This window comes from Castanea sativa, chromosome 2 (genome assembly GCF_040712315.1).
Source record: "Castanea sativa cultivar Marrone di Chiusa Pesio chromosome 2, ASM4071231v1".
In the NCBI taxonomy this organism is placed as follows: domain Eukaryota; kingdom Viridiplantae; phylum Streptophyta; class Magnoliopsida; order Fagales; family Fagaceae; genus Castanea; species Castanea sativa.
In genome coordinates this window covers 23861180-23879247 of record NC_134014.1, presented here as the reverse complement: position 1 = coordinate 23879247, position 18068 = coordinate 23861180, and the positions used below count along the sequence as shown (strand labels likewise).

The window sequence follows — 18068 nt, the reverse complement described above, 5'->3', positions numbered from 1 at the left end:
GATCAAAACATGATAAACATGCATAATCATGCTAATCCAAAAAAAATTGTACTCATCGGAGTCCAAAACAACGAAAAAAAAATACCATATAGGCATTTTATCATACATTTAGAGTGCACACAGTACACATGTATATTAAACAATGCATGAACATATGAAAATCTTGCCTAGATACATGTTATTTTTTCCACAAGAGGCCAACATCCAAAGCAAATCATCATTTAAAACAAAACCCAATCAAAAAGATTTTTGTTCTTTTTATTTGCTTTTGGAAGTGATTTGTATCACCCATGTCTTTCAAAGTTTTTCAAGTTGATTTTGTTTGAAAAACATGTTTTCTAGGTGTTTTCAAGACTCATTTTGTGAGTGAGCTCAGTCGTGAGTTTGGACAAAGAGTTTCGAGAGTGTTTCGCGAGAAGGGCTTACCTACGAGCTACTTGCAAAAATTCCTAGCTAAGTGTGTAAATTTCCAGATCAGTTTTTTAAAGATATTACGTGGGACATTTGTTTTAAACTTCTCCCATCTTCTTCCAAACCCCTATTTACCTACAGTCACGCACTTTTGGATAGTCTAACCATTGTTTGGCTAGTCTAGTTTACTTTATGTTTTTATAGCTTTTGGATTTTTACAATGCTTTTGTTTAAAACTTTTAAGTACTTTAGTTTAAAACTTAGTTTTCTTTAGTACTATTTTGTATTTTGGTTTTTATAGCCGTTTTCATGCTTATTGCTTTCTATTGCTCTTAGCTTTAGTTTCCTTAATGCATCATGCTTGTTGGACACGCAATTGATTTTAGTATTGCTCTTAATTGCATTGCGTGTCCAGACGATCATTTACTGGATAAATGTTCATGTAGTCATTTCTTTTGGTATCTTGATCGCATTTTACTTGTTCCTATACGTACCTTGTGTTCTACTTGTTGTGAGCTTAATGAAAGTTTGTTGTATGTGCAAGTGTTTCAGGACATAGGTGTATACGGTGCAAGTGCTTCACAGCTTCTAGAATTAGGTGTGAGTGAGTTTTGCTTATGTTCCCAAACTCACGTTTAAGTTTAGAGTCTGTTTAGGGGTTTTGTCACGGAATAGCCAAAGGGGGGGATTATAAAGTTGACTTAAAATTATTTTGTGTTAACTTTAATTCCGTGCCAAATTTGATTGTAAATTTCTTCAATCATTCTCTCCTGGTATGTATGTGGGTTTTTAATTGTAAGGGATGATTGTGAGAGAGTGTGAAGACTCAAGCTTCAAAGGATGAACAAGTGGTTTTCGCAAGTGTCTCGTGAGAAGCTTCCTCGCGAAAGAGCCACATGTAGAGCACATGACTGGAAGATAAAAAGTTATGTTAGGCTGGAGGTTTTTGCAAGTGTCTTACGGGTAAGGCTAACTCGCAAAGGACTCGTGAAACTCTCTGTTTGGTAAAAAGTGAAGTTTTGCTTTACCAAGTCTTTACCCACACTATATATACCCTCATTACCCACAAATTGGAATGAGTGATTTTCAGAGCGAAAACCCTAGAAAATACACTTGAGAGTTAGAGATTGTTATACCCACAATCATCTACACGTTTCCTTGTGGTTTTCCTTAACTCCTACCTCTCCAACTCTACATTATTGAGAAGTTGATAGCCAAATACTTACCACACCCATTCTGAGTGTAAAGTGAGATTTTGGTGCTGTTGGAAAGCATTGGAAGAAAACATTTATTGACGGATGCAATCGGGTTGAATTGCGGGATCCGAAAAGCTAGAGAAGACAAGGCTTCGAGAAGTCAGTTGGTAGCAGGAAATTGGAATGCTCAAGTACATGGGGTAGACTAGGCTTGGAGGATCTTTTGTTATTCATGTACTCCAACTTTATTTTCTAGTGGATCGATTTCAACTTGGAGGGTTGCGGAGAGGTTTTTCGCCGAATTCTTCGGTTTCCTCTTCAATAACACGTCTCAGTGTTATCTTGTGTTTGCATCTCTCTTCCCTACTCTTAAGCTTTCCTTTTATTATTGATAATGGATGAATATGGCTTAGGGTAGTGATAATGGTTGTTTGCGCTTCTTTACTCTTGTTCTGCACCTAATATAAGTTAGAGTAATAGCTATCTTGTTGTAATTTGAATTTGGGGGGTCTAAACAAGCTTTTGTGTATTTACACAAATCTGAGCTTTCACATACCTATAGACTCCAAGACTATAGCAAGACTAGTTTTGTTCACATGCTTGCCAATATAAAATAAAATTTTAAATCCTAAAAATCTCCCAATTTGAAAAAAAATGATGTTATGAATATTTAAGGCTTATTATTGATGATGGAATGGAATGTTTGAATGATGGGAAAATGATGTTATAAATTTGAAAATATTGGTTTGCTATCGCTAGGTTGTTGTTTATGCAGAGGGTAATGATATTCATAATGTTGTAAAGAGTATAAGCTAGTGTGAGCCATTTTTGTATGCATAAATTGGGGGATTTTATGTGTTGCTTTTTTCTTATTTATAGATGGAGAAGCTTAGATACTTAAGATTTGATTCAAACTTTTCCATTTCAAAGTAATCTAACTCATATATTTAAGATTAAAAAAAATTAAGCGAATATGTGAAAATTAGGTATTTGAAGGTTGAGGTGCCGATTTAAGAGCTTTGTTTCTTGATCAGCACTTCAAATTTGGGTCAACGTGTTAATCGACACTCTTATTACTTCTAATGCCAATTGTCAGATTTATCCAATTTTGATTCGATTTTTTATTTATATATATTTTTAGATAGTTGTGAGTTTTGTACCAATTTTTAGCGATTTAATGATCAAATTATCCTAAGGAATAATTAGGATTTTTAAATTTTAATTAATTATTTAATTTTAGAAGATGTAAAAAAGTATTCAAGCATAATCATTATTAATTAGATTTATCCTATGCATTCTTATACATTTTTTATTTGATTTTAGCCAATGGGATTTTGATATATACACAATTATTTTAAATTAATTCTTTTTGAGAATCAATTACAATTAAACATTCATAATGGCAATTAGGTAACTCTAATTCCAAGAATCATTTTCATGCATTGAAACTTGATGTGACTTAGATCTTTCAGTCCAATGATATGATCTTTGTATGCAAAATGTCATTTTGATATATTGAGCATTCACATCAGCAAACTTTTTATATATTTTAGCGTGATAATTTACTATGTCCATTTTACCTAACAACTTATCAAAAAACCTGTAGAGACACAATTTGTACCTAAGCCTAAAATAGAAAGGGAATATGCCCAAAGAGCCAAATACAATGAATTTGTAGAGACTGAGTTTGAAATCTAGGTTTTAATGAATTTGTGCATCAATTGTAATAGGCCAAGATGAGTATAGAGCAAAGATGAAGCAGTTTTATATAAGGAAAATCATCCTCGGACTCAATCCAAGGAGGCTAGTTCTTCTATATAACTCACTTGATGACAAATTATAAATATTGTCCTTCAGTCTACAGTATTTTTCTTCCTTTTTCCCCATCCCTCACCCTGGGAGTCTTCTCTCCCTTTTATATCATCTTTCCTCCTCTCTCTACCCTCCACGTCTGGATCAGATTGTTGGCCTAGATACTTGTCCCATTAGCACCTTCCTGAAGCCTTTGGAAGTAGCTGTAAGGTTAAACCTTGTTGCTCAGGTATCATTTCCTCATTAATGCGGCCAGAGAGTTAGCTGCAGAGCATTCAATGCGGTGGCATCAATTTTCTCTCTAGATAGTTTAGGCCTTTCTTTTCTCCTGCGTATTTTTCTATGCTTATCTGTATCGATAGGATCTCATGGGACGTTGCCCTGGATGGTAGACTGCCCTAGATGGCAGACCGCCTTTTCGAACCTCGGCTTCGTTCAACCGAGGAGACACCTCTTCAGACCTTTCCTTGGACAATTGTTACTTGACTTCTTTTTTTTTATTCATCAAAGTTGACCTTCTTCACAATGCTTACCCCGTCCTCGGACAATTAAGCATCCTCGAATCGGGCCGCTAGCCCAATATACACATCGATACAAAATATTGCCGGGCCTAGCACACCTACAATAGCCCCTCAAGATTCTTCTTACTAGCTCCTCAAGAAGAAAGGAGGATTTCGATGTCACTACAATTACTCCATGTTCATCATAGATTATCCCTAACTGTGTAGGTGCCTTTTTAACTGCTCAAGGCACACTCCTGACGCTTCAACACACGAGACGTGCCTTCATTAAATTTTTACGGCTCCATGTTCCCCACGTTTTACAGCACGATGCAGATCCAACGACTAAGGATTTTGCTGGGACCCGAGTGGGAAATTTCCCGCTTACAACTCTCTTTTGATATAAATATTGCCCAAATTAATTTCTCATCTCACTTTAGCATTCACACACTAAACCTGTCCACTTGCCCAATCTACTCGTGTCGTCATACCTTCCAAGAGCTAGTCCGAGGAGAGTTTTTTCTTTCGTGTAAGTCTTCATAAACCCTTTCATTTATTTTTTTTTTTGTTTATCTACTTTTCTTTTCTCTGTGTCTTTTTCTCCTCGGCTCTTCTGTCTTCTGTTTATCTTCTTAGCACCTCCTGACCTCCCTTAGGAATGGGTAGATTCGCCTGTTTGGTAGACTGCAAGGAGGGAATAGAGAGTTTTAAAGCCACATATAGGATCCCACCAGGAGTTTCGATTAGATACTGTAAGGAAGGGAAATGGCACTAGAAAAGGTGGGAGGGAGAAGTAGTAATCCCGATGATCGCCTTTATAGAGGGAGGGATGAAAATCCCTATGGGCACAATCACTAGGGATTACCTTAGGGCTCACAAATTAGCTCCCACCCAGTGTGCTCCAAATATGTTTAGAATTTTGATAGGCCAAAAATGTATTGACCCCTTGTGATGGATTAATTGATTAATTAGCCAAGTTTAATTAATTAATCAATTTAACATGCAAACGCATGGTAGCACAAACAAATCACCAATAAACTGAATAGCGGAAAATAAATTTGACACAGTGATTTGTTTAAGAATGGGGAAAACCTCCAAGGCAAAAACTCCACCGGGTAATTTTAAGGTCATTACTCCCAAGAATCCACTATTATCAAAACAAGCGGTCACAAGTAAAAGAATCTCAGTACCTTGTACCAACCTACAGTTGAACCCTTACCCCAATACCCACTTGGACTTGTTTTGTAATGATAATCTCTCCTTTTGATGCACGGCTCCTAGTACGTGACTAACCAATTGCGCGAATCTTAGTACGCGACTTCAATCACCAACTTGAGGAAGATGTTGGATACAAAGTTCTTCTCTTCAACAAATGAAGATTGTGAAGTTGCTTGATCACAAAACCCTACGGTGTACAAACACAACAGCTTCTTCAAGAAATAGGGCAAAACTAGGTTTCCGACCACACTTGTGGAATTATGCTCTTGTACAATTATGCTCTTAGCGGTGTAACAAGATACTGCCCTTAAAATAATCCTTATATATGTTTAGGGTTGTAAGAAATGAAAGCCCAAACACATAATCATGGATTGGAGTCAATACAAATCTGAAATTTTGTTTTTCATAAACCTTAACAAATGCCTATCTGTCGAGCTGCTGTCGAGCCACGAGCTTCAACAACTCTACAAGTCTCGATAGATGCTAGCTGTCGAGCTTTAATGAATAACACTTTCTCAGCTTGAATCTTGGATAGACTTGCATGGCTTCAATACTTGGACTTGAACTCTTGTTCCTTGAAGTATTAAACACATCCTAGATCTACCCAATTACAAGTAAAGTGCGTTTTGTCAAAGGATTAGCCAATTACATTAAATGTTGACATATGTTTCTAACAACCAATCACATATGTCCTAACAATCTCCCCCTTTTGCAATCTGTGACAAAACTATAACAAACAAATGAACATATGAGAGAAGTCATAAATCACTCAACTCATACTTGTTAAGTACAATAAAATTCATTCTAACACAAACTCTTGAAAAACTTTGCAAGAAGAGAGTTTGTGACAAGTAGACTTTGACAACCTGTATTTCTGAAACACTTTAAATAAAACACATCAAGGCATCTTTTTGTGAAGCAAAAATAATAGATTACCTACAAATAAAGAAACATGTGTAGAGATAGGTGAAGAAAACATACATCATCACATATATATCAAAGATAAGAAAGAAAATATGCCTTGATACAAGTAATCCTCACTACATCATATATGTGATGATGTAAACAATGTATCTCTAAAAGAAAGAAAAGAAAAAGATACAAGTAATCCTCACTACATCCCTCAATATCAACACTCCTCCTAACAAAAATCTCCTATATACTAACCCTCCCCCTAAGCATGACTACTCTCATAACCAAAACTACTCCCCCTTTTTGTCACGAGTGACAAAAGGTAAGAGTGTCAAGTAGACATCTTATCAGAGCTGGAAAAGCTAGCATTTCCATCCTTATCATCATCGTTGTCATCTGAACCATCATCATCGAATGCCTCGAATGCCTCGGGAGGAAGAGAGGGAGACTCCACAAAGCCACCAAGGAGAGCCTGCCGTCTAGCAATACAACCAACACGGGTGTTCACCTGATACAACTCAGTAGAAAGTGTATAAAGGCAAGCATCCATGCACTGAAGCTACACCATGATCGCATCCAAAGTCACACCTCTTATTGAAGTAGAGGAAGCGGAGGTGGATGGAGCTGAAGGAGTGGGAGGAGCTACCGAATAGGACCGCCTCAAACGAAACTGCGCCTCGCTCCGTTTAACGGTAGCGTATTCAATGGCACACATAATGGAGAAGTGGTCGGAAAAGGAAAAAGGAACAGAAAAATGGCATAAAATCTGAGTAATAGCTGAAGGAAAGATGAGCTTATCATGGATCGTTGTATCCCTATACACATCTATGATAGAAATAATGAAATGTGAAGGAAAATCTATAGTGAGATCCTCAAGAAGGGAAAGCAAAAATCGAGCACGGGGCTTTGGGATAGAGTTATAGTGAGAGAGAGGGTGCAAAACAAACGTCATCACCATGTTCATGAATCTAGGACCTTTAGCAAAGGTTGAACATGGTGTAAACTGACGATCACCCCAATCAGCTAGGTGCTCGCAAAAAGCAAAAATCATCTCGTCTTTGAACACAGTCCTCAGATGCTCACAACCAGGGTAGTCAGGATGCGTAACCCTCTGGACACGGAGCACATCAGATACCAACTCTGGTGTGACCACTATGCTCGTACCTCGAACACAAGTATGAAAGAGAGGTACTGAAGTATCAATTCCATGAATGTTGGAGTAGAACTCCTGGACTAGCACGAAAGGACATGTGACTAGGAGGTCACATAGTGACTCCCATTCCCAACTGTGAAAGACAGTGGGAAGGTTAGTGTCAGCGAAATCCAACAGAATAACTTGGCATTCTGAATGAACACCTCGTTTAGAGAAGTTCTCTAAGAAGTCCTTTTGGGCTTTCTCATCACAAAACCGAACAGAAGAGGGGGTAGGATTAGAAGACGAAGAGGCCCTAGAACGAAGAGGGTTCTGGGATGGAGCAGACTTACGTTTCGGTGCCATTAACGCACTAACGTAAACTAGAGAGAGAGGGGGGGGAAGAAAGAAACACACAGAAAAGTCCCAAGCAGTTCAAATTTACAAAAACATATTGAATGTAAAGGACGTATGCATGAAAATGCATGAACAAGTGACGTACAACAGTAAAATGATCATGGGCTCAACGCAATCCAAACCTACCAGCACACAAACAGTTTAACATATATAACACACATCTAAATGCATGAAAATATAGTTATAATGCACATGAGATGCAATGCATGAAGTTTTTAAGATCAAATCTACAAAACCCATCCCAAAAATTTGACAAAAACTCAACAAGTGAAGAGAGTGTTTGGGAGGTGAACAGGCGCGAACAGATCGAGAAAATGAGGATCAAATCACACTGAAACCTATATATAGGTGTTCAGTAAATCTCAAAAAATAGAGGTGTCGAGAGGTGTCGAGAGAGATGTCGAGCTTTAAAAGCTTAGACAGATGCAACTATCGAGAGGTGTACAGAGGTGTCCACAACATAAGGTCGATGGATTGAGGAGGTATCGAAAAGCTATCGAGGGGACAGGAGATTTCTCGATCGATCCACCTAGTTGTCGAGTGGTATCGAGATTGCGATAAAAATCAACTGAAGAGCTTGATAGATAAGCCAGGTATTGAGAGGTGTCGAGGAGCTATCGAGATTGCTTAAAAACAGTTTTTCAAGAAGAGAAAAACACAGATATGAATGCAATCAAGCATGCAACTCAACCAAGGATCCAAGCAACATTTTTAGATCTCAAAATCATCTCTCAACACCAATTTTAAGCACATAGATCCCAAAACACACACACACATACACACACTAAACAAGTCTAACCAATTTTATATTTCAAAAACAAGTCAAGATAGTTTAGTGAGTATACATTAACACATGTAAACCTTGTGATGGCCAAATCACATTGTACCTGCACATTTATCAAAAGTAGCAAAGAGTTTTGCGTGTTGTGTGTGAAAACATCGAAAGATTGCATAAGTGTCTCTATGTTATGATGATTTGGGGTATGAGTAAATCAATTCAACTCACACACGATCATAACTGTTTGATGGGGACTATTTTCGAGATACATCCTATAACTCCCACATCTCCTAGAATACATGCTTGCAATAATGTTTTAAAGCATTTTGTTCTTTTTGCTTTTATTTTCTTTGCATATTTTTCTTTTTATCAAGCTAATCATGCATAGGTATATAAAAGAGAGAAAGGAAATACCCAATTATGTTATGCTTTTTGACATTGCACTTTTGGTATGCCGAAGCATACAACTATCATTTCATGATTGGCGGGTAATAGTTGTCAGATGGTTATTTATGCCTTTCTCTTAGGATTTTCTAGTCCTTCTAGTCAAAAAGAGTGATACAAGTGTTAAGTACAAGAGATCACTTAACCTTACTTATCACAAACAAAGAGCCACAAAGCTTACTTGTTTAGTTGTTCATAGAGATACTCATCTAAGTTACAAGAGATACAAAGTTTAGAGAACTCTGTTTCAATGGCCATTTTAAGGTTCACAAGAACCAACATACACGCTGTTTTTGTATTTTTCTAAAATTTTCAAATTTTTTTATATTTTTATATCAAAAAAGAAAACAAATAAAACTAAAAACTAACGAACAAAAACATGTGAAAAAAAAACAAAGGCAATGCATAGAACTAGATGCAAATCCATGAAAAAGATGAAGAAGAGAAGGAGATCAATCTGTGGAGATAACACCAATGTTTTGATGAAGGAATTCAAAACGTTTGCTGTCAAGAGATTTGGTGAACAGGTCAGCCTTTTGATCATCGGTGTGAATAAACTCAAGAGTTAGTGTACCATCTTCGACAAGCTCCCTAATGAAGTGATGTCGAATCTCTATGTCTTTGATCCGAGAATGTTTAACCGGATTCTTAGAGATGTTAATGGCACTGGTATTGTCACAGTAGATGGTGAGACGTTCTTGACCAATACCATAATCATGGAGGAGTTTTTGCATCCATAAGAGTTGGGTGCAACAGCTACCGGCAACAATGTACTCAACTTCTATAGTGGATAAGGAGATGGAATTCTACTTTTTGCTCATCTAGGAGACAAGATTATTACCCACATAAAAAAAACCCCTGATGTACTATTTCTATCATTAGCATTCCTAGCCCAATCATCATTAGAGTACCCAACTAAGACATCATTAGTGTCCTTGCTATACCACACACCAAAATCAGCAGTGGTTTTGACATACTTTATGATTCTTTTTAAAGCAGTCATATGAGACTCTTTGGGATTAGCGTGATATCTAGCACACACTCCAACACTGAAACTAATGTCAGGTCTACTAGTAGTAAGATAAAGAAGACTACCTATCATACTTCTATATAGAGATGAATCTACACTTTTACCTAACACGTCAACAGTGAGTTTAACATTTGGACTCATAGGGGTTCTGACAAAACTAGCAGATTCTAAACCAAACTTTTTCACAAGATTCTTAGCATATTTAGATTAAGATAGGAATATACCTGAATCTTATTGACGAATCTGCAATCCAAGGAAGTGAGTCAGCTCTCCAATCATGCTCATCTCGAACTCGGCCTACATGAGTTTTGAGAAGCCATGAGCAAGTTCATCCTTAGTCGATCCAAAGATGATGTCATCAACATAGACTTAAGCAACTATCAGCTCGCTATCTTCCCTCTTCATGAAGAGAGTCTGATCAGCCTTTCCTCTTGCGAACCTATGTGACACCAAGTATTGTGTGAGCCGATCATACCAAGCTCTAGGTGCTTACTTGAACCCATAAAGTGCCTTCTTGAGGTACAACACATGATCCAAAAAGTGTGGATCAATGAATCCTTTTGATTGAGCCACATAGACATCTTCTTTAAGTAGCCCATTCAAGAAAGAAGTCTTTACGTTTATCTGGTAAAGCTTGAACTTTAAATGGCAGGCTAAGGCAAGGAGAATTCTAATGGACTCCATACTCATATGGAGTCTTCTTGGTACTGGGTCTGAAGTACACCCTATTAACCATATGACATGCAATGTTAATGGCTTCTCCCCACAAGTTTCTAGCCACATCCTTATTGTGTAACATAGCTTTGGTCATCTCTTGAATATCCTTGTTCTTTCTTTCTACTACACCATTCTGCTGAGGAGTAATAGGAGCAGAGAATTTTTGAGATATACCTGATCTTGTACAAAAGGACTCCATATACGAATTCTCGAATTCTTTACCATGGTCACTTTGAATTTGATCAATTTTCAGGCTCTTTTCATTTTGCAGTCTTATGCACAAAGCTTCACTGTGCTCAGGAGCATCAGACTTGGATCGTAGGAGAATGACCCAAGTGTACCTAGTGAAGTCATCTACCACAACCATGATGTATCTCTTACCACCAAGAGACTCGGTTCTAGTTGGACCCATAAGATCCAAATGTAGAAGCTCCAATGGTGCTTAGCTGTGGCTGATGTCTGAGTGCCTGGATGCTTAGCTTTCATCTGTTTCCCAAGCTGACATGGTCCACACACCACATTGCTCATTTTACTAAGCTTTGGTATCCCTAAAACTGATTCATGCTTAGATACAATAGAGAGATGTTTGTAACTAGCATGTCCCATTCGTTGATGCCATATATCTTTATTTGGCAAACGAATGCTATTGCACACAATATCAACATCAGGAACTAATCCATAACAGTTATTTAGAGTGCGACCACCACTTATGAGTTTCTTTCCTGACTCATCCATGACAAGACACTTTTCCTTGGAGAATAGCACCATGAAGTCTTGATCACATATTTGACTTATACTCAACAGGTTCACCTTCAGACCTTCTACATATAGAACATTTTCAATGTCCGGCAGTCCAGGTAGAGAGATAATTCCCTTCCCTTTAATCTTTGATTTGCTCCCATCACCAAAAGTGACATTGCCATTTTTCTTAGACTCGAAAACCTTGAAGAGGGATCAGTCTCCAATCATGTGTCTTGAGCAACCACTGTCAAGGTACCACAGACATGTGTCCATAAATTTATATGCAGACTTCATCATAAAACACACTTCGTGCTTAGAAGACAAATCAGTGGGGATGGTGCTTTCTCTCATTAGCCTTTTACGAGCTAAGCCTTTAATTTTCACTCTTCTTAGACGAACTCCTTTGCACATTTTCATTCTGAGATAGTCTAGTTTCTTTTTAGTCAAACTGAGATCTTTTCCAATAGTCATCATAAAAGAATTTAAATAACTTTTAGACTTGTACTTTTTGAGACACTCAAACAGATAGAGATTAGGAAAACAAGATGTATTTGAAAACAAAGATCTCTTCAAGCTAGTTACAACCATGACAACGGGGGTCAATGGATCAACACAGCAAATATTAACCCTAATTAGAGTGCGCTTGCTTTGATACCACTTGATAGGCCAAAAACGTATTGACCCCCTTGTGATGGATTAATTGATTAATTAGCCAAGTTTAATTAATTAATAAATTTAACATGCAAACATGTGGTAGCACAAACAAATCACCAATAAACTAAATGCAGTGGAAAATAAATTTGACACAGTGATTTGTTTACAAATGGGGAAAACCTACAAGGCAAAAACCCCACCGGGTGATTTTAAGGTCACCACTCCCGAGAATCTACTATTATCAAAACAAGCGGTTACAAGTAAAGGAATCCTAGTACCTTATACCAACCTACAGTTGAACCCTTACCCCAATACCCAATTGGGCTTGTTCTGTAGTGACAATCTCTCATTTTGATGCACGACTTCCAGTACATGACTAACCAATAGCGCGGATCCCAGTACGCGACTTCAATCACCAACTTGAGGACGATGTTGGCTGCAAAGTTCTTCTTCTCTTCAACAGATGAAGATCGTGAAGTTGCTTGGCCACAAAACCTTACGGTGTACAAGCACAATAGCTTCTTCAAGAACTAGGGCAAAACTAGGTTTCCGGTCACACTTGTGGAATTATGCTCTTGTGCAATTGTGCTCTCAGCTGTGTAACCAGATACGGCCCTTAAAATAATCCTTATATATGTTTAGGGTTGTGAGAAAAGAAAGGCCAAATACATAATCACGGATTGGAGTCAAAACAGATCTGAAATTCTATTTTTCATAACCCTCGACATATGCCTATCTGTCAAGCTGCTGTCGAGCCACGGGCTTCAACAACTCTATAGGTCTCGATAAATGTTAGCTGTCGAGCTTTAATGAACAACACTTTCTCAACTTGAATCTTGGACAGACTTGCTTGGCTTCAATACTTAGACTTGAACTCTTGTTCTTTGAAGTATTAAACACATCCTAGATCTACCCAATTACAAGTAAAATGCGTTTTGTCAAAGGATTAGCCAATTACAGAAAATGTTGACATGTGTTTCTAACAACTAATCACATATGTCCTAACAAATTTTAGACTGCATAGATGCCCTTAATGAAAGAATGAGTTTAGGGCTTACCCACCATGATGTCAATTGGATCTATAACCTCCATCACCTAAAAAGGCAGGGGTACTAGCCTCCCCGATTCCAACAAAGGCCTAAACAAAGACTTCTTGATCATATCAGGGGAGTGGCACGATGGCCTCCCCTGCTCGACGAGAGAAGGAAAACCAAGTGGGGCTCTAGGTTTAGGTCGATTATTCCAAAATCATCTCATTCTCTTTTTCTTTTATTTATGTCTATATATAAATTTTCCTTTGATTCGCGCTGTTTTTTGTTAATGATGTTTTTTGTTTCTCTTGATGATTCTACAGATAAACACGCTGCTATTCTAAACTTTAGTCTTGTCAGCCAGCCGAGCTTAGATGAGATATTGAAGGCCGAGGTATTCGTCCACAGTGACGATCAGCTTAGAGCAGTGCACCTGATTCTCAGCTACACCCTTATATCCAAAAGCTTCCCGGCACCGAAGTGCATCAGATAGGCGAAGGATCCCTACCTGCATCGGACAAGCGTTGCCGTTCCGGGTTTCCTCATCACCGGGGATATCCCAGAGGGTATACCTCTTGCAACTCTACTACTCCAATCTATAAGCAGAAAGGCCACTTCTTCCCATCCTATCGTCAAAGAAAAGGAAGAAGAAAAAGAAAAAGAGATAGTAGATGTCTTAGACTTAGAGGACAACTATGAGGTTTTTAACCAACCCTTGTCCCTTGAGATTTTATCTGGTGACCTTGGCCAACTTCCTCCAGCCCAATTCGATGATCTTCAAGAAGTTTCTTCTCTGCTAGATGATATGGGGATACAACGCAAACCTAGGGGCAGCCTGATGGAAATGATGGAGTCCAAAGCTGGGAATAAGGCACCCGAGGCTACCAGCCAATCTAAACACCCTCCTTTCCCTACTTCCCATGACACCTAGTAGGAAACTACAGACAAGAAGAGGAAGAGGGAACAAAAAGGGAAGGAAGTGGTAGAGGAAGGAAGGGATGCTTCCTCCAAGGAAACTAAGCCTCAAAGAGGAGCGAAGGTAGCTAAGACTACCCAAACTAGGTCACCGACTGATGTGGCTCCTAGAGATAGAGGATGTGACCTCCTCACCAAGGTACCAAATTGGAATCCACCATTGGTGTTGGATGGATCCCCTCTCCCAACAAACTCCTCCATTAGGGACCCCCAACAAGGGAAAGTTGGGTATGTAGTAGATGCTATAGAGCAGGCTTTGCTACTACCCAATGATACGAATGAGCTGAGGACCCTGAGGATGCATGAGGTGTTTCTAGGTCTGAAGAGAGACCTCGCTAAGGTAAGCTAAGTCTAACACTCGTTATTTATTCATTTATTTTATTATTATTATATAATTACATTTATTATTATTATTATTATTATTATTATTATTATTATTATTATTATTATTATTATTATTATTATTATTATTATTATTATTTACTTTGCCTTTACTTACTGTGTTTCCTGTGTAGGCTGTCCAAGCCGCTTTTAGGCCTAAGGAGCTGGTAGAGTATTCTCACCAGCAATACAAGAGTGAGGAAGGAAGGAGGATCGCTACTGTTGAGGCCTTCAACATGGTTGAGAAGAGCCTAAAGGAGCTAAAAATCCAACTTTGTCAATCTGAGAATGATACAAAGAGTGCAAAGGCTGCAATGGAGGGGGCAGATAGGCAAGCTGAGACACAATGCAAGCAGCTCTACCAAGTTAAACTTGACCTTGCTACTGCCAGGGAGCAAAACAAGTTATTAATGAAAAAACTAGAGGAGGTTGAGAAGGCCAAGGACTAGGCTGAACAAAATGGCAACAATGTGGGGGTAGCTGAGACCGAGGAAGCCTTTAGATCCAAGGTTACGGGGGTATGTAGAGTATACTGCCTCCAAGTGTGTAACAAGGCCCTCAACCAGGCAGGGGTTAAGGCCTCATCAGCACTCAGGAGGGCAGAAAATGTATACTACCCGTCTGCAATCCGGACCCCAAGCCCTTCAGTCTCTTAGTATGATGCAGCCGCCACCATTGCCAGCCCTACTGAAGGGGCTCTGTCTAAGGGATATAATCCCATTTGGTTATCTGTATAAGTGGTAGTACAACTACCACCTCTTCTTGGTTAGCAACAGAATAGATTAAACCTACTAAGTCTTCAACATCATTAAAGCACATTCTTAACCTTGGAAATTATGCACAACAACAGGATATTCATCCACCTTGGACTAAGTAAGTCTAAAGAACTTGGGGAGAAGACAATCAGGTCCTGATTAGCTAGTAGATACATTTGACATACTTACAAATGTTTTAAGTGATGTTCATGAATGTCCATTCAGCATGGATGGTTCTATTTTGGACTTAGGTAAATAATGAGAAGTATTGGTTTACCTAAAGTATGTGGTCCGAGGAACTAGAAATAACTAAAGTTATGTTCAACACTTAGAAAAACAATTAAAAATATCAATTTACCCAAGGTATATGGTCTGAGGATCTAGGCATGACCAATGTTCTGTTTGATACTTAGGAAAATGATATCAAGTATAAATTTACCTAAAGTAGATGGTCCGAAGAACCAATCGTAACTAAGGTTCTGTTTAATACTTAGAGAAATAATTAAAAATATCAATTTACTCAAGGTATGTAGTCCGAGGAGCCAGGCAAGACCAAGGTTCTGTTTGATACATAGAAAAACAATTAAAAATATCAATTTACCCAAGGTATGTGGTCCGAGGATCCAGGCATGACCAAGGTTCTGTTTGATACTTAGGAAAATAATATCAAGTATTAATTTACCCAAAGTAGATGGTTCGAGGAACCAAACATAACTAAGGTTCTGTTTAATACTTAGAGAAACAATTAAAAATATCAATTTACCCAAGGTATGTGGTCCGAGGATCCAGGCATGACCGAGGTTCTGTTTGATACTTAGAAAAATGATTAAAAATATCAATTTATCGAAGGTATGTGGTTCGAGGATCTAGGCATGACCAAGGTTCTGTTTGATACTTAGGAAAATGATATCAAGTATTAATTTATCCAAAGTAGATGGTTCGAGGAACTAGACATAACTAAGGTTCTGTTTAATACTTAAAGAAACAATTAAAAATATCAATTTACCCAAGGTATGTGGTCCAAAGATCTAGGCATGACCAAAGTTCTGTTTGATACTTAAAAAAATGATGTGAAACATTAATTTACCCAAAGTAGATGGACCAAGGAACCAGACATAACTAAGGTTCTGTTTAATATTTAAAGAAACTATAAATGTAATGCATAATGTAATAAACGATATACGACAGAAATGACTTTCATTAATAATAATACCTTGGCAAGTTATTTACATTCTAGGGGCGTGGTACAACATTTTCATCTAGATCTTCAAGATAATATGCCCCTATCCTAGCCACCGAGGTGATGCTATACGGCCCTTCCCAGTTGGGCCCTAATTTTCTCCATGCTAGGTTTTTTGCAGTACCTAAAACCTTTCTTAATACCAAATCCCCTGGCGCCAGCCCACTTAACTTTACGTTTGAGTCATAACATTGTTTAAGCTTGTGTTGATAATATGCCAATTGAACCATGGTGTTTCCCTTTCGTTCTTCAATCAAATCCAAGCTCCTTTGTAACAATTCATCATTGTTGCTCAGAGTGAAAGAACTTGTCTTCAGTGTTGGGAATCTGGTCTCGAGAGGAATTACAGCCTCGGCCCCATAAGTCATTGAAAATGGTGTCTCCCCTGTGGACTTGCAAGGGGTAGTCCGATATGTCCAAAGGACGTGTGGCAGTTCTTCCACCCATTTTCCCTTCGCATCATCTAACCTCTTCTTATGCCCATTCACTATTACTTTATTGATAGCCACGGCCTGTCCATTCCCCTACGGATAAGCCGGGGTGGAATATCTATTCGTAATGCCCAGATCACAACCATATCTCCTAAAGGCTTTGCTATCAAACTGAAGACCATTGTCCGAGATGAGGGTATAAGGAGTTCCAAACCTGGTGACAATGTATTTCCAAATAAATCTCCTTGCAACCAAATCCCTGATATTTGACAGTGGCTCAGCTTCTACCCATTTGATGAAATAATCTGTGTCGACTAGTAGCCATCTCCTATTCCCTGTTGCCTAAGGGAAGGGTCCTATAATATCCAAGCCCCATTGAGCAAAAGGCTAAGGACTGGATAGAGGATTGATGACGCCCCCTGGTTGCTGAATGTTCGAAGCAAACCTCTGACACTGGTCGCACTTTTTCACATACTCTTGCGCTTCCCTCTACATATTTGGCCATCAGTACCCTTGGGTAAGTGTCTTGTGAGATAAGGATCTACCTCCCGTGTGGCTTCCACAAATCCTTTCATGTAATTCTTCTAGAAGTAGCTCTATTGCTTTAGGGTGTATACATAGCAGGTATGGTTCGAAAAAAGAGCATTTGTACAACTTTTAGTCCTCGGATAGCTAGAATCGAGGAGCCTTTCTATGTACCTTGTCCGCTTCGGACTTCTCCTTAGGCAAGATATCTTCCTTAAGGAATAGCACAATAGAGTCCATCCAACTAGGTCCCACCTTGATCTGATGAACTCGGACCATATCACCTTTCATCTCAGTAGGCTTGCAGAGGTCTTCAATAGGGATAAGTAAGCCCTGCGCCGAGGATGTTGCGAGGGTGGCTAAGGAATCAACATGGGTATTCCTGCTTCTAGGGACTTGCACTAAGGTGAAAGACTCAAACTTTGACTGTAAATGTCTCACCTGATTCAAGTATTCTTGCATTCTCGGATCCTTGGCCTCCAATTCTCCTTCCACCTAGCCAAGAACCAATCTTGAGTCCAAGAACATTTGCACTGTTTTTCCTCCCACCTTCTGGACCATAGCCATCCTAGCCAAAAAGGCCTTATACTCAACTTCATTATTTGTGGCCGAGAAACTTAACTTTAACGATTTTTCAATCATGATCATCTTGGGAGAAACTATAACTAGCCCCACTCCTGATCCTCGTTGATTTGCCACACCATCAACATACACCTTCCAAGATGTAGGCTCTTGCAAGGAGACTATGCCAACTGATTTTCCATCCAT

General features: G+C 38.6%; 1 protein-coding gene across 1 annotated transcript; it reads right to left on the bottom strand.

Moving 5' to 3' along the window:
- Positions 1-16868: 16868 nt before the first annotated feature.
- Positions 16869-18068, bottom strand: LOC142625099 (uncharacterized). Its single transcript, XM_075798804.1, has 3 exons — positions 17850-18068; positions 17475-17795; positions 16869-17117 (listed from the first exon to the last, which is right to left on the bottom strand). Exons 1-3 carry the CDS (start codon positions 18066-18068, stop codon positions 16869-16871), a joined length of 789 nt encoding a protein of 262 aa, XP_075654919.1.